This window comes from Glycine max, chromosome 17 (genome assembly GCF_000004515.6).
Source record: "Glycine max cultivar Williams 82 chromosome 17, Glycine_max_v4.0, whole genome shotgun sequence".
Classification (NCBI taxonomy): domain Eukaryota; kingdom Viridiplantae; phylum Streptophyta; class Magnoliopsida; order Fabales; family Fabaceae; genus Glycine; species Glycine max.
The window spans coordinates 1,740,859-1,758,306 of NC_038253.2; the positions used below are offsets into that span (position 1 = coordinate 1,740,859).

Genomic DNA, 17,448 nt, shown 5'->3' on the forward strand with positions numbered 1-17,448 from the left:
ATAGAGAGATTCGATCGTTTGTAGTAAAAGGCAGAGTTGGATCAATCACTTTCAACAAATGATGAAAGAAAATTTCGAATTCGAAGCCGACCCAAATATCTCATCGATGATTCTCCACTTTTCTCATCGATCAGCCTGTGACCCTATCTATCTTTTTCTTTGCTTAGCGAGCTAGCGATGTCAATCCACCACAGAAACCAATTAAGGCTTCAAACGTACCCCTGCCTATATAAGCATGCCACATTTGCCTCAACCTCATCATCAACCACACTTCCTCACTTGCCTCCATATATAGCAACCTTTGCTTCTCTCATTAATTAATTCACAAACTAACTTAGCTTCCAAATTCATATGGAGAGGGTGACAAAGATGGTATCAGAGAGGCCAGTGGTGATATTCAGCAAGAGCTCGTGCTGCATGAGCCACACCATAAAGACCCTCTTGTGTGACTTTGGGGTGAATCCAGCGGTTCATGAGCTGGATGAGATCCCAAGAGGCAGAGACATTGAGCAAGCTCTTTCAAGGCTTGGTTGTTCTCCATCTGTTCCTGCTGTCTTCATTTCTGGTGAGCTTGTTGGTGGAGCCAATGAAGTCATGAGCCTTCACCTTAATCGCTCCTTAATTCCAATGCTTAAGAAAGCAGGAGCCCTTTGGGTTTAATTGATCAATTCATATAATTGATCTTCTCCCAATTCATCACCACTCATCTTGATCAACCACACATATATGCAGGCTCTCTAATTAATAATTATACCTGTTTTGGTTATATATATGTATGTAATGATGTGATTATATACGTAGGAGCAGCATATATATAATGAGGATATATGTGTGTGTGTGTGTGTGTGTGTCCACGGTATTATTAGGATAGAGTATATCGCACTAGCTATGTAATAATGAGGCTAACTTAACTGATCGTGGTGTAGTTTAGCCTTTTTTGACGGGTTAAATCAATGTAATGTTATCTTTTTGATATACATATATAATAAATTAGATGGAGTTGCAGCTTATATGATGAAGTTTAAAATTTTAAGCATCAGGTAAGTAATAGTGGTTTAATTATCAGTATTTTCATAATTTTTTTTTTCAAATTATGGCTACACTCTCTATCCTAGATCGAGAGAATAAGAGAAATATAGTTAAATGCCCTTTTGATTTATAGTTAAGTAAATTGATTTTGATACAATTTATTTTAAACTGTTAAATGTAATTAAGATGTGTGTTTAATCTCAGCCAGATGCGATTAATTAATTAATTAATCTGAATTTGGATGTAAAACAATCAAAGTCTTTTCAGGCCGATAATAAATTTGAGAAAATAACATAAGTAAAACGAGGATACAAAAATGAAACCATCACTTTCATTAGCCATATTTATATTGGGTACACACGAAATGATATATTTAAAGACTTCTTCATAAAATGTCATACAATTAAATCATGGATAACATAATATTGGTGTTACTATATATAGCTTTTCTGTAAAATATACTGTGCAAGTATCGATCGTTACTAGCTAGTGAATATATTGGTGGTTGGATTCTAGCTAGTCCTCCTTCGTTCAACCCCATTTTTTCCTTGTTAAAGAAGGAAATATCGTAAATGAATACCTGAGTTGTCTCTGAATCACGGTACTAATTGCTAATCATTTGTTAAAAAGAATAATTATACTGGAATTAATTACATCAAATTAAAGATTAAACCAGAACAAAATCTTACTAGCTAAAAGTGGAATATTTGTAAGACAAAAATATTGATAACAAGAACAAAATCTTACTAGTTAGTGGAATATTTATAAGAAAAAAAAAATACTAGCGCATGTGATTAGGCTACAAGCTACGTCTTTGTCTTTGTTAAATTATTTGCAAGTACAACAAATTATCTCAAACAATCCATATACTTGATGCAAACTCAATTTATAAGTAATAGATAATAAATTTAAATGTAAAATTTAAAGAAAGTAAGAGATAAGAAAGTTAAAATAGAAGATAAAAAGAGGTAGAAGATAAGATAAAGATTTAAAAATAAAGATAAGAGATTTAAACATAAAAAATAGAAGATAAAATAGATAAAAAATTTAAAGATAAGAAAAGTAAAAGATAAGGTGATGATAAAAAGATAATTAAGAATGCAAATATATTAGGGCTTAGCATGTTAAAACTATTGTGATGTAATGTTAATAATTTTTTCTATCTAATGGTATCTCTTATTCCATCACATCTACTCCGATACTCTATCTATCTTTTTGGTTTCCCATATGAAGAGTCTAATTTATCTATTTTTTTCTCCCAAATTTCTTAACAAAGATAATAAAAATAATAAATCGCATTATGATTAGAGATGTATGAATTGGACTAAATGAATATCAATCTATTTCTAACAATTATTTCATTTAGATATCATTTTCCAGTTCTTTAGAAAATTAACATTTTTTAATGCATTATCCCCTAAACACTATATAGATGGCCAGACCATAATAAACGATTAAGCATAGAAAATAGCAGTAGAAACAGGTTGCATTAAATAGATAATAAGAAATAGTTACATTAAAAGAGTTGGTCTGGTAGGTTCTCAACGATGAGGTTTAGTCTCTCATTGACATGGAATGCTTCACACTTTAGCGGCTGATATGTATAGAAGAAAATGGATGGATAAAAGAAGAGAAAGAAGATAATGGACATAGAACGAAGGTTTTTCCTATTAGAAATGCTCAGACTTAGGATGCATTTATTAGAGAGCTCTCGATCTCTGTGTCCCGGTGTGTAGGGATTTGGTGTCTTCCTTCTTTACTTCCTACTCCTTTTATAGGCTTAATGTAGCTTAATTTTCACACTATCGCGTGGGCTTTCACGCTAAGTGTGTCTTTGGATTTCTTCGTGAGTCTTCTTTGCGCTAAGCGTGAGTTGACCACGAGGAAACGTATTTGACTTGTTTTGTGCGCTAAGCGAGCTGTCTCAATCTTTAACTTTTTCTTTAAGATTTTTTCTTCAAGTTTTTGTATCAATTTTCCTCCAAAGCACTTGAAATATTTTTCTTTTAACTTCTCCTAATCAAAAATTACAAAAATATTAATTTCTTTATTATTTCATTAAAAACAATGGTAAAATAAAAAAATTGTAGTCATTCTTAACCAAAATTAACTATCAAATTAACTTAAATTTTGCAATTATCAATCTTGTTCCAGCATTTTAATTAGTTGATAGAGTACGTAATTTTTTTATGCATGAAATTTTTCAACAAATTATAAATGGAAGAGAAAGAAATATATGTAAGAAGATTATAGATGTGGTGGAGAGAAACAGAGAGAAAAGGCAAATGTATAACATTATTCTAGCCCGTTGATAAGGGACAAATTCACAAATTAGAATAAACGCATTAATTGTTACAAGTGAATTCGACATATGAGTAATATTGTAGCTAGATTCGCTTTGATCACATCATCAAATAGTTAGATCCTAAACAAACAGACAAAAGTGAGAAAGCACAAGTGGAGCATACATTATACATACATATCATGGAGTTCAAATAGAGGAAAATAATGTAGTTTGAGAATGGACATGATGGAGACTGTTGGAACACCTCCAACACGATTTGTTTCCCCGAATTACTTTAAGAAAATAACATGAAAGAATTTGTAATCCAGTGAATATATTATTTCTGTGAAAAAAGACAGTGATAAAATTACGCATATATCAAATCATAAACCTTATTATTTTTTTGACAAAAATGAATAATGACATCAGTGAATTCAGCTTTGCATCACGTCGTACGTCATGCATCTGAATAGCTTTCTTCCTTCCAAATAAGTTCCATTTTCAAGGGTTGATCACAGAAGTGCGTATTTGGAACTTCATCCGACCTCCACGTCTATTAGAATTAACAATTAACAATAAGTAGTTTTTGCATCATTTGGGTCTGTTAACGTGATTTTTGTAGTGGATTCGGGGTGAGGACGTTGTTCCGAACACGCTCTAAATTCTCGATAAAAATGAAAAAAAAAAAAACAAAAGAAAAGAAAACTTGTTGAGATTGAAAACAAGATTAAAAGTTCTAACTCCTATAAACAGCTGTTGAGATGAAGAGAAGAGCAGCTCAAGACGTGACCTCAACCGGGATGGTGCATGTTAGGTTTCAATTTTGAGTCTAGATAATGAGAAAAAACCCTCAAAACTCTAAGATTAATATTTTGTTAAGAGTTATATATACAAGATCTTTTTACTATCTTATTTTTCTTTCTTTTTAACTTTCCATCATATTAGCCACCTTATTACACACCTCAAAACACTTTGACTCTTTAATTTGTTATATATATATATATATATATATATATATATATATATATATATATATATATATATATATATATTGTACAAATTCAATTTCTCTTTCGTGAATACCTAGCTGTGAATTGATTAATTGGACACATCAGAATCTCCACGTTTTCTTATTGTTGAATTTACGTGTATTGTGTTGAACACAACATATTATATAAAACCGTGTTTGTTTTTGTGTTATGGTGGTGTTGAGAATAGTTCCACATCGGATGTTTAACAAACTTGAGAAGTACTTCTATAGCTGGGTAGGTCACCCTCTTATGAACCGGTTTTTAAGGGGACCTTTCGGATGCCTTTGCTGCACTATAAATTTAATATGGTATCAGAGTCATATTCTGCCCAGTGGGTGTCGCCAGTCCTCGCTTTGTGGTGACGAGCCCTGGCTCGAGGGGGCGTGTTGAGAATAGTCCCACATCGGATGTTTAACAAACTTGAGAAGTGTTTCTATAGCTGAGTAGGTCACCCCCTTATGAAAAGGTTTTTAAGGGGACCTTTCGAATGCCTTTGCTGCACTATAAATTTAATAGATGGTTAAAAGTGTTTACTTTTGTCTTATGGTGATTAAGCATATTTGGTTCTTTTAAGAAGTTAAATCTTGTGTTATGACTTCTATTTAATGATCAAGTTTCTAATGAACAAGATTTACATTATCTTTGTCACTATCATTTTGCGAAAATATGTTAAACTATTAATATAATAGAATATAATTACAAGTTATTACAATTTAAATTCAAATTATATATGAATTTAAATTAAGTTATAAATAATTTTAAATTTGTTAGTTTTTTATACTCTATATATATCTCTTATACACTCACAATTAATTGTGAATAAAATTCTAATTATTTCATCCTTTCAATCCTTTTAATTTGTTTAAGGTTGAATTGTATGTATATAAATAATTCATGATCTAGTAATACCTATTTCGAGCGTTTCATTAAGTTTTTTTTAAGAAGCGTTTCATTAAGTTAGAGATTCAAATTCAAATACCAAGATAATTTGATACAGGGTCAGCGTTTCATAAAATATTTTAACTTATCAATAATATTTTTTTAAAAAAAAATTAAAGAGTTAATTAGTTGTTGATAAACAACACTAAACTATTAAACAAAGTCATGTAACCCGATTCGTAATTGACTCAGTTTAACCCGATATATATTAAAAATTTAAAATTATTTATGTATCTATTATATATAAGTAACATTATTTGATTAAGAAAAATTCATTCATACTCCAAAATCAAAAATAATAATTAAAATATTAAAGTTGATAACATAAGTTTACAAATAATAATTCAATAACATAATTATACAAGTCTCAAGTTTTTTTAGAACATTTTTTTTGTTTTTTTTTTATGCGAAACAAGTTTTAAAAACTGGTCCGGATTGGTGGATTTATCCTAAACCGGCTGGGTCTGATCAGACTAGATACATGATTGATCCAATAATCAAAATGACTCAGCTGGTTGGACCAGATTTTTGAACTATAATTAAATATAACTAAACAATTTTCCTAAAAATTGTCGATCATCTTATTATGATGGATGACTTTTTTTGTTTTTTTATTAATTAAAAAACTTAAAACTTAGTGTTTCGGATTATAAAAATACTAAATAATCTGATAAGTTATAACTTGGAAATTTTGAAAGATAAATTTAAAATAAAATTACAATAATTTTATTAATTTTTTTTATAAAATTTAAAAGGTCACATCTTTAAGTTTTCGTTAAATTTTGATAAATATTCATCTACCCTGGTTCAATATTTAAATTTGTAGAAACATATTTATACAGATCATGTAATAATATCACGCATACATATATTGCGATATGCTCCTCCTTTCTTATCCTCTTAATATTCTGTACGAAACAGTCGCAAAAACATTTGGTGTCACAGCACGAAATCCATATGCGTGATAGTGATACATATATATACTGACATGTACATATTTATTAGTCACAGATATATATAAAAAAAAAGGCATGTGTATACTTAAGTGCAACTGGCTAAAAAGAAACTCAATTATATGTCCTATCACTTTCAATACCTAAATTTTTTTGTTTACTTGATTGATTTTTGCTATTGCAAACAACAGTTATTAGCCACACACTAAATCAACTGTTTCACCATAATATTATTCATCTTGCTGTTAATCTTGAATTAATCCACACTATGAGGGCTTTCAAACTTTCCTTTTATGCATCAAATGTTTCTAATTGGTTGTTTTTTTTTTATCTTGTATCTTTAAGAATTTGTATAAATTTCTTCATAAACACTTACTGAAAAAGAACAAATGAAATAACTTTTTTTTTTTTATAATTATGATCATATAGGAGTAGCATTTTAGATTATATAAATTATGTTGGCAGGAAACAAAGTTAGTTGAAAGTTAAAAACTAAATGTTGGAAGCTGAAGAACAGATTATTAAATGGTAAATGTTTGATGAAATTAACTGTTGAAACAGATAAAAAATGTAAAATCACATAAAAATAATAAAATCATAATTTATTTAAAAAATAATAAATATATTAAGGATAAAAAGAAAAAAATATAAAAAAATAGAAACATTTAAAAAAATGCTAAAAGTTATAAAAAATTTAATGAAAAAAATTATTTATTAAACCACCAAATAAGTTTTTTCACTAGTAAAAAAATTATAAATTAACTGAGTGAAATGTCTTTTACATCATAACTGAAAAATGATCATCCTTAGTGTACTTTAAAGGTTTGTTCTTCGATCCTTGAAGATTTGTAGATCCACTGAAAAAAGTCTTCCAAGGATGTACATTAAAAAACTGGTGATTCCATTAAAGTCACTTAACAACTTGCCAACACTAACTTACAAACCAGCTATAAATATAATAATAAACAACCGTAGGCCATCCCAACCAAAATCCATGTTATACGGAGCCAAAACAATGACATGACACTGCCACTCACATTGTGCTTGCTAACATGCGCATCCTCTCGGTCTCTTTCTCTCTTTCATTGCATTTGCACCTCTCTTCCAGCTCAATGCTTTTAATTTGTTATTTTTAAATCGACAGAGAGTTTAGTGCATTCTTAGAGGCTTTGACTATTCATTATTCATAAAATTAAAATACATGTTTAGTAAAATATTCATAACATACTTTTGAACCATCTTTCGTCAATAATAATAATAATAATAATAACAGACTTGTACAAAAAAATTCCAAGAGCTTCACCTTTAGTGAATAATTTTACATACTAATCTTGCATTCACATAGGTTTACACTATAGGTAAGTTTGGATGTAATGGAAGAAGAAAAAAAGTTGAAAGTACATAATTTAAGAAAGAATTTGAGTCTTGTAAAGTAAATAAGTAAAATAAATAATTTTAGTCAATGATAAGAAAATAAACAAAATAATATCCAATGCATGAATACGTAATATTAAACATTAATTTTCTTATCAATAATTTACTTGACATTCTAAAACAAGTTGCTCTCACTTTTAGAACCTTCCAGAAGAACTACTAACGGTGATTCATTGGTTCAAATATATGTACACATCGAATTAAGTGGAATAAGCAACTTCAAACAAACATCACCTCACTGCACATGGAACGGTTTTCTCGGTGTAGTAGATGCTCGATTTTCCATTGATTGCAATCTCTGTTTGAGATGAAAAACTTCATACTGTACAACACATATGACAAGTCCAAGGAAGTTTGGTCAAAACATTATAACGTAATCACCGGACCGGACCCAGATAAGTAGAAACATTCATCATATATGGGATTTGACATATGAAAAGGTTAGATTAGCTGAAGCCAAACATGTACCTGTAGTTGGAATGCTCTTGCTCTTTCTCCTGCAATAACTCCTCTTGTTGAGTGCAACTCCTACAACAAATTTAAATAAATCAATCATAAAATAACCATGTATACAATGTATACAGGTATGCAGGAGCTTCGCATCAAATATGTACATGTACCTTCTGTGTATCATCTAAAACAGCCTTGAGGAAGGCCACATCATGCTCAAGCCGTACATTGTCAGAGTGCACAATGTTTGATAGGTTGTTGGCCTCTTCCTGGGCCAACTCTAGACTGGTCAGCTTCTCTCTCATCAATTCCATCTCCTTATGTGATTCCGCCAATTTCCTCTCCATTTCCTGTCTACTTTTGAGAACAGATGCCAAACTTTTCTCTGCGGCTTCTTTGCTTGCTAAGGAAGCTGCTAATTGTCCCTCCAGAATTCCATTTTTCCTTATCAGGGAAGCCAATTTACTTTCATAGCAATGATAGACATTTGAAGTAGTCAGTGATCCTGATTTAATGTTTTCAGTAAATGACACGTTATCACTTTCTAGCATGTCATTTTCAAATACTAGGTTTTGTTGGATTGGAATTCCAGATAACAGTGCCTGTTGTTCCTCCGTAATGTTCTTGGCTCCACTACTATTCATCTGTTTACCATGGTCATTTTCGTTTGTTCTGTGATCTACTGCCTGGAATGCATCACAAATAAAAAAATATCATATTCGTTATTTTTTTGTCATAGATATTAGCATGAAGATTGGAATAGGAATTATTGTTAATATTAGCATGAGTTGAGACTTGAGATGTTTTTAACATTAGAATACCTAGTTTTGACAATGGACTTTCAAAAATTATAAAATATCATCTATTTGATCTAAGTGCAATTAAAGATGCCAGCATCGGCAAAATACCCCCAGTATAGAAATATGACATTTTTTCTTTCTAGGAAACCTTACTTGCACCCTAAACAGTTCACTACAAGCATTCTATGCTATTCATGCAAATATGAATTGGAATTGTAATGATATATAAATTTCTATTACAACTTGTTCATTAAAATATAGAGTTCAGACATCTGAATGTTTAAATTATGATTTAATTGTTTTTCCCTTAATGCAACTAGTGAGAGCTTATTATCTCGAAAGGAACAAGGCATAGGAGCTTGTATATGGAAGAACATAGGGTATGACCAAAATACCCAAATGTTGTGACATAATCAACGAAGACCCTGATTACATAAATGTGTGTTTGCATGTGTTAGAAATATGTTGACAATGGAGGGTTAATAAAATCAGACAATCTCCATTGCAAGTACATGATATAGAAAAATCTCATTTATATTTATGCATGTTGAAACAAGATGCAGATAGATATGTATTAGGTAAAATGCCTACGGAGGGTCCATCATGCTTTAGAAACACATTATATTCAAAGAAGCATCCAATGCTTCGGGGTGTCCAATAAGTGTTTTTATATTAGAAAACAAGGTTAATAATAAAAAAATGGTTTACCCGAGGGAAAGAATTTTCATCTGAGTTCTTGTCCATCTTGAGATCAGTATTGTATTCTTCATCGTGATCAAATTGCTTACGAAGGGAGGTGTTGGTTGGGGGAAAATTGGGATCAACAACCAGGGATTCTGATAGAGATCTCCTGCCGGAACCATGTTCAATTGCAGAAGCTAGATTTTGTCTAGCAACTGAGTCAACTAAACGTTGAGAACAATCATTAAGTTGGGGGGCCAATCTAGTGGATGATGAATGTTTTTCAAGTAGTACAGATGCTGAACATTTACTGGGAGCTGATTGTCTCCCTAGTGCTGATTCATTCTTTTCCATTATCAACACCTCTACCTGATTTGAGGTCAAGAAGAAAAAGGTTAAAGAATGAACTCAAATATTAACTTCATACTTTCTGTCAAACCTGATTTGATGGCTCTTTTTTGGATCCCCCAAATGCAACAAGAAAATCCTTTTCCTTGTGCTGCACGAGTACCATGCTGAAACCCTGGTAATTCAACAGATCTTATAAACATAGTTTCAATTTATCATGAAGAAAGGATGGCCATGCATACAAAATATAAGGCATCTAGAAATGCTTCTTCCATTATAGAAAGTAGTGAGGCAAGTAGGTGACAGCAGATGAATAATAGGCATGCCTTGTTTGTAGTGATAGAAGATGGAGGCGAAGTGATTGCCACAGACCATTCATTTTTTACAATATCAAATATCACAGTCTCTCCGTGTCCTGGAATGTAGAAGAAAGGAATGTTGAAAAACAAATAGAACAAGGCAAGTTTGTAGAGTATGAAATGAAATAATGTACAGACCATTGTTTAATGCATAAAAAAGCATCAATACTAACAAGTAAAACTACTTAACAAATTTTCTTCCAAGCTAATATATTACATATAACTTCAGCTAGATCACTTTGAACCAAGGGTAAAAAACTTGATGCAAGTTTGTATGATATTCTGTTTGTCCTTCTTTCCATTATAGTCAGAATTCACTACACCATCAGATTTTTTTTCCCTATAAAAGTATCGTTTCTCCAGTTAAATATTGCTCAATAAACTTTAAAAAGAGAAATGCTGACAAAGTTTATACAACCAACAGCATAACACTTGAAAAGAAAGGCAAGAGTAACAAGTATGATACAGTAAGCAGAGCAAAACACTTCAGGCCAATGTATAAATTATTACTCCAAAGTTGAAACATAGCAGACGTTCAAAACACACAAATAAATAGCAGGTTTAATATCATGAACAAATGCTTTTTCCATTATAAAACATACTTTTTTTCCGGCTTCCACCACCTGTGATATACCATTTAGTACCACAAAGGACACCACAACAACCAGCTCTAGGTGACGGATGAAAACCTCGCATCTTCACTCGTGACCATGCCATCTGAAGAAATATATATATATTTTTATCAAATTAAATGGTTTATGAAGAATTCATTTGCACTGTGGAGAAATCAAGCAGTTATACTGCATGTTATTTCTGTATAGACCATTGACACATTTGGACCTACAGAGCTCACTCACAGTTTCAAAGTCAAGTGAATATAAATCATTTAAGGTCCTGGATTTTGATGATCCTCCAAATATATAAAGAATTTTATCATCATAAAGAGCAGCTACATGGTTGAATCTTGGAGAAGGTGCTGTTCCCCTGCAAATAATACAATTTCAAAGGCGACATAATATCAGGATATTGGGTGATTATGACTAGATAATCAAAACTAAGTCCAACTTTTTCTTTTTAATCACTTACGTGTAGTGAAGTGGAAGCCATGTTAAGGACTTGAGATCGAACATATGTAGATCATTCAATTTCCTCCTTTTTGCATCCTCACCACCAAACAATATTAAAACAGAGCTCGCTCTAACAACACTATGACCACTGCGAGCAACCTGCCAGGAACAAACCCTTTGTTCAGTACTGCCTAGGTCTATGATATAAATCTCAAGGTGTCAAAGTCCATACAGAGATTTTGATTGAAGAAAACAAAGGATGATATGTTAGTTCTAGTAAAGGTGCAATTACAGGTTTTGTTTCTATATCATTTCTCTACAATTGTTTATGCTATTGAGTCTTGACTTTCTGATAATGTAACTAAACAGAATTCAAATGTAATATGAGACTTACATGCTTGTCAAGTGTGACTATATCAATTTGATCAAGATACAAAGTGTTTCACCCACTGGAAAGTCATCAATCATAATTCATGACCTGGTTCTTTTATTTATTTATTTTTACATTTTAATTAACCAATAATTATTATCGAGATTTAATATGATGAAGCAAAAATATTTAATATAATATCACAGTTCGTAGCATATCAACAGCAACATTGCACAAGAGCGATTTCTATCACTGCAGCATTTGCACTGTTATGAAACAAAATTTCCTACCGGTATGTCCCCCTTGGCCTCCATGAGTGACCAGCACTCTGTCTCTGTATCAAATGCCCATACTAGACAAACACCAAAATTATAATCAGAACACTTTCACAACAATAAACAGGACAGAACTATTACATGTAGAGAAACATGAATTGAACCTGAAATTCTGTCACTTCCTGGGTCTGTTTTCCCTCCAATGAGCAGTGCTTTTTTCCCCCAGGATACCTTGTCAATTTATCATCACGTAAGTGTAAGAGACTTGAAATAAGACACAAATCATCATCAATTATTATTATAAAACTAAAACAAAAGGCTGTTAAACGCAAAACACTTGATTAGGGGAAATATTAAATTGATACAAAGCTCAAGTATAAGAGTGTATTTAATTAGTCAAGTAGCTATGGTACTACAAGGGACTTGGATTCAAGTCCCTATCAGGTACTTTTCTTGTTCCTCACTGTCAAGTTTCTATTTACTACTTTGAACCATATTCCTGATGAATTTCCCTTTTTAATTTTTTCTCTCATATCTCTTCCTATGAACTTTATGTTCAAAGTTGGAGAATCCACCCAAAATTTCCATATCATATACAATTAATTTGGTGTGGGCCACACCAAAGTCTTGATACTAGTTCCTCCACTTGCTTTGTCGGATCAAAGGGTAATGCAATGAGATCTGATTGAGCATATCATTATTAAACAGAACAGTTTTGTTTGTTGCTGATGAATAGTATGCATGGACGCACAAGGGTGCACTGGGGGCCCATGATTTGCCTTTTCAACTTTTGAGAGACATGTTATTCCATGTCTTGCACAAAGAAGCAATGCCAAATGTGATAGTGAAAAAAGAGGAGAGAATTTTCAAGAACACTAAATAAAAAAACGATTGATATGCCCAGGGTGCTAAGAACATGTTGCTAATAGGACATAAGTACCAAACTATGGCCCTTGCACGCTGGAATTTTCAGTGGCAGACTGCTGGGAGACAAGTAAAGCTTTGACGATGCGGTGGTCCACGAAAATCTATCAAAATTCAGCACCTGACAGTAAAAATGGATAAAACCCAGTTTTGTTGAGATGAAGCAACAAGCAAGTAATTAGTTAAATCTGAGCAAGAATCTCCCACTTATACCTGCACGTCATCCAACAATCCAGTCCCGGATTCGCCGCCCACGACTATCATCTTATTCCCAATGACTGCTGCTGCATGCTACTCATACATAATTCACAATGAAGAACAACAATTGAGTCTTTTTTTTTTAAAACCTTGAAAGACACAAGTAATAATAGTTGCAGAAAAAGACAGACATTGGATCTAGGAATGGGTTTATCCCCGGCAATAGACAAGACCATCCAGTTCTCTGAGCTGCCACAACTAGTTATCTCAGTTGAAGGCTGGCAATCAACTTCATCAGAATGACCACTAGACCCTCCAGCTGCATCTCCAATTTCCGTTCCGTTCCGTTTTGGGGGTCTGACGGGAGTTCTGGTTCCGGGATTGGCCTCAGAAAGCTGCACCTTCAATCTGAAGTGAAAAACAAACCAATGTTATGTTACCAAATCAATCAAGTGATTGAAGAAAAGAAAGGGTTTTATTCACCTTCCAAGTTTCATACGGCGACGAGAAAAGCCAAACATGTTGATGAAAGGAAGAAGAAAAAACCGGAGAGATGGAGAAGTAAGTAGTAAAAACCCTAAAAGGGAAGGCACATTATGACGTCAGCCAGCCTGGAAGAGTGGTTGCCAATAATGAGAGCAAAAGGGGAAAGGGAAAAGGTAACCCTGCACAGCACAGCTGTGTTTGAGAAACGACGTCGGATTAGGATATGTGTGTTCAATGAAGAAAGAAAGAAACATTAGCTGCAAGGGACTGAAGATGACAGACAGAGAGAGGATGCGCACGTTAGCACAGTGTCAGTGTCAGGTCCGCATAAGAAGGATTTGGTTGGATACGTTACCACCTACGCTACTACTGTTTTATGCTTTGCTTTCCAAGTTACCGTTGAGTCCAGAATTTAACTAATGTAACTCTAAATGCTTTTACAATATTTTTCACTTTTATTTGTCAAATACTTTAACATATTACATATATCAGTAAATAAAAAGGTTTATATTTTTAATAAAAAATATTTTCAATTGCTAAAAAGGAAAATGTTAAGCATTATATTGAATAAATAACTAAAAGAAAAAAATTATTAAAACGTGTAAAATTATGATAGTTATGATTTTTTTTATTCTTTGACCATAAATAGTTTTTATTTTTAATATTTACTTAAAAGTAGTGTGGAGGTTAATACGTTATTAATCATTATGATTAATTTGGCTTGAATGCAAAGTGGTGATTTGTGGGGTCAGTTGTCTCGGGACTTGGTAGACCCAGAGAGAGTAAAGGACTGTTCTTGGATTGGAGCTGTAGTACAATTTATTTTCATCTTCTACACGGCCACGGGTGTTCTATTCTATGAAAACATCAAAATTATATCGGAGCTGTCCTTTCTTTTATCACTTTGCTTGGATACGTTAAGATAGAATATTGTTGATTTAGGGAGAAAAATAAGGTCCAGATTTTTTGGGATAAAACTTCTTCCCCGATAAGGAGAAAATGAGTCACTTTTTTTTCATTAAAATTAAACAAATTTTACAACATAAATAAAATAAATTGTTTTAAAATTCAGGGGCTGCTCCTTTGCTATCCATTCATATCTCTCGTTTAATAATTAACTAACAATGTTCATTAATTTATAATTCATTGATCTGTGTATCCACATCTTCATGCTAACAATAAAATCCCATTGATTGTGTTATAATTTGGGATTAACAGGTGTTTGTGTCGGTGTTAACGTTATCGAAAACAATAAAATCCAATAATTGTTGTTTACAAACTGCCAGTGAAAGGAAATGCTGAGGAAGAAGACCAACTATAGCATTAACATGGTTTTGCTTTGGTTGAGAATGAGTAGTTAGAATTACAAGCTTCTATTATAAAGAAAACCCAAAAAAGCTTAAATTAAATGGCAGCTACAAAATTGATAACATTGATGAAAAAATGTTCAACAGTGAAGCAGGCAAAGCAAATCCATGCCCACATATTGATCAATGGTTTTACCTTTCTTCGACCACTTTTAATCCATCGCATGCTTCTTTGGGATGTTACTAACTACAGAACTATGGCAAACTATGCCTACTCGATGCTTCATCATTTGCACATTCCAGATTCCTTCTCGTGGGGTTGTGTGATTCGATTCTTCTCTCAAAAGTGTCTATTCACTGAAGCTGTTTCTCTCTATGTTCAAATGCACAGGACGAGCTTGTGTCCAACTTCACATGCTGTATCCTCTGCACTCAAGTCATGTGCTAGGATTCATGACATGTTGTGTGGCATGTCAATTCATGGACAAGTTCATGTTTTTGGATTTAACACTTGTGTTTATGTACAAACTGCCCTTCTTGATTTGTATTCGAAAATCGGTGACATGGGGACTGCTCGAAAGGTGTTCGATGAAATGGCTAATAAAAGTGTGGTTTCATGGAATTCTTTGTTGTCTGGATATGTAAAAGCTGGTAACTTGGATGAGGCTCAATATTTGTTTAGTGAGATTCCTGGGAAGGATGTCATATCTTGGAACTCTATGATCTCTGGATATGCCAAAGCAGGAAACGTGGGTCAGGCGTGTACTTTGTTTCAACGAATGCCAGAGAGGAACCTGTCCTCCTGGAATGCAATGATCGCTGGTTTCATTGATTGTGGAAGCTTGGTGTCAGCAAGAGAATTTTTTGACACAATGCCTAGGAGGAACTGCGTCTCTTGGATAACAATGATTGCTGGCTATTCAAAGGGTGGGGATGTTGACTCTGCTCGTAAGCTCTTTGACCAGATGGATCACAAAGATTTGCTCTCATATAATGCTATGATAGCTTGTTATGCTCAAAATAGCAAACCCAAGGAAGCCCTTGAACTATTTAATGATATGCTTAAACAGGATATATACGTACATCCAGATAAGATGACTTTGGCTAGTGTTATATCAGCATGCTCACAATTGGGGGATCTGGAACATTGGTGGTGGATTGAGTCACATATGAATGACTTTGGAATTGTATTGGATGATCATTTGGCTACTGCTTTAATTGACTTGTATGCAAAGTGTGGAAGCATTGACAAGGCATATGAGCTATTCCATAACCTGAGAAAGAGGGATTTGGTTGCATATTCTGCAATGATATATGGATGTGGAATAAATGGAAAGGCATCTGATGCAATCAAGTTATTTGAACAGATGCTTGCAGAATGTATTGGTCCTAATTTAGTCACCTACACTGGACTCCTAACTGCTTATAATCATGCTGGATTGGTTGAAAAAGGTTACCAGTGCTTTAACTCCATGAAGGACTACGGACTTGTGCCTTCAATTGATCATTATGGCATCATGGTTGATCTCTTTGGGAGGGCAGGATATCTGGATGAAGCATACAAACTTATACTGAATATGCCAATGCAACCAAATGCTGGTGTTTGGGGAGCTCTACTTCTTGCCTGCAGATTACACAATAATGTGGAGCTCGGGGAAATAGCTGTCCAGCATTGCATTAAGCTGGAGACTGATACAACGGGTTATTGTTCTCTTCTTTCTAGCATATATGCTACAGTTGAAAAATGGGATGATGCCAAGAAGTTGAGAAAGGGTATGGAAGGAAAGGATTTCACTGGATGTAGTTGGACAAGTAACTTTGCTACTCCATGATTGGGAAAGTAAGGAACACACAACACAGCTATAACGTGTGTTCATATTGCATCTGCCTTTAATTTGCACATGGCCTCTTTGAGGGATGAAATGGTAGCAATGAAGCAGTGACTAGAGGTGGTGAGGAAGGTGATTTGGACTGTGATTCAATGTCATAATTGTCCAATATGTTTGAAGGATCTGAAGCTCTTGGTTCCGTTCTACAACCTCGGGCTTGGCCTTTCTTCCCCAACCATTTCTTAACCTTTCACTCTCTCTTATGCATATCAAGCATGCCTTCATCCTGGACTTGTGATTCAACATGCAGGAAACTTGAATAACACGCCAGTAAACAAATTGACATGATTGCTTTGTTTTTATGCAAATGTCTTCAATTATTGACTGCTGATGCTATTATGATTTGGTTCATATTTGTTTTTTATGTAGCATATACAGTCAAGGGTTGAAACCTTAGGTGTCATGAGCCAGGATGCAACGGCGGGCTGTGTTCCATCAAACTTGCTCATTCTTCATATAACACTTATAGAGATTTTGGGAGTCAAGACGGAAAGGCAATTTGGTGGTGTGCGATGTATTTTGTTATTTGGTGCCTAACTGCCTATTTTAGATTCTTCATTGTATATGCAGAGAAATTCCTGATAATGGCATGCTTGATGAACATTTTTGTTTGCTTTGTTTTTT

At 33.3% G+C, this 17,448-nt stretch overlaps 3 protein-coding genes across 3 annotated transcripts; 2 read left to right on the top strand and 1 right to left on the bottom strand.

The window, feature by feature from the left end:
* The first annotated feature begins 226 nt into the window (after nucleotides 1-226).
* Nucleotides 227-1,010, top strand: LOC100815509 (monothiol glutaredoxin-S2). The gene has a single exon (XM_003550126.5). The coding sequence runs from the start codon at nucleotides 352-354 to the stop codon at nucleotides 658-660; it is 309 nt and encodes a 102-aa protein (XP_003550174.1). The 5' UTR covers nucleotides 227-351; the 3' UTR covers nucleotides 661-1,010.
* Nucleotides 1,011-7,669: 6,659 nt separating this feature from the next.
* LOC100818159 (acyl-CoA-binding domain-containing protein 4) lies at nucleotides 7,670-13,973 on the bottom strand. Its single transcript, XM_003550131.4, has 15 exons — nucleotides 13,626-13,973; nucleotides 13,334-13,550; nucleotides 13,158-13,235; nucleotides 12,961-13,065; nucleotides 12,185-12,251; nucleotides 12,036-12,097; nucleotides 11,395-11,534; nucleotides 11,166-11,292; nucleotides 10,911-11,025; nucleotides 10,276-10,364; nucleotides 10,041-10,124; nucleotides 9,629-9,970; nucleotides 8,291-8,806; nucleotides 8,139-8,198; nucleotides 7,670-7,992 (listed from the first exon to the last, which is right to left on the bottom strand). The coding sequence occupies exons 1-15, from the start codon at nucleotides 13,661-13,663 to the stop codon at nucleotides 7,906-7,908; spliced, it is 2,127 nt and encodes a 708-aa protein (XP_003550179.1). The 5' UTR covers nucleotides 13,664-13,973; the 3' UTR covers nucleotides 7,670-7,905.
* Nucleotides 13,974-14,793: 820 nt separating this feature from the next.
* LOC100792280 (pentatricopeptide repeat-containing protein At4g22760) lies at nucleotides 14,794-17,437 on the top strand. The gene is made up of 2 exons (XM_003550481.5): nucleotides 14,794-17,094; nucleotides 17,194-17,437. The coding sequence occupies exon 1, from the start codon at nucleotides 15,037-15,039 to the stop codon at nucleotides 16,765-16,767; it is 1,731 nt and encodes a 576-aa protein (XP_003550529.1). The 5' UTR covers nucleotides 14,794-15,036; the 3' UTR covers nucleotides 16,768-17,094; nucleotides 17,194-17,437.
* Nucleotides 17,438-17,448: the final 11 nt, after the last annotated feature.

Bases quoted from the DNA above. Each gene is read 5' to 3' on its own strand.
- LOC100815509 (XM_003550126.5), top strand. From the start codon at position 352: ATGGAGAGGGTGACAAAGATGGTATCAGAGAGGCCAGTGGTGATATTC.
- LOC100818159 (XM_003550131.4), bottom strand. From the start codon at position 13,663: ATGTTTGGCTTTTCTCGTCGCCGTATGAAACTTGGAAG. The intron at 13,236-13,333 runs GTCTGTCTTTTT...ATGTATGAGTAG, and splicing joins AACCCATTCCTAGATCCAAT to CATGCAGCAGCAGTCATTGG. The intron at 12,252-12,960 runs GTACTTATGTCC...TAAATTGACAAG, and splicing joins CGTGCAAGGGCCATAGTTTG to GTATCCTGGGGGAAAAAAGC.
- LOC100792280 (XM_003550481.5), top strand. From the start codon at position 15,037: ATGGCAGCTACAAAATTGATAACATTGATGAAAAAATGTTCAACAGTG.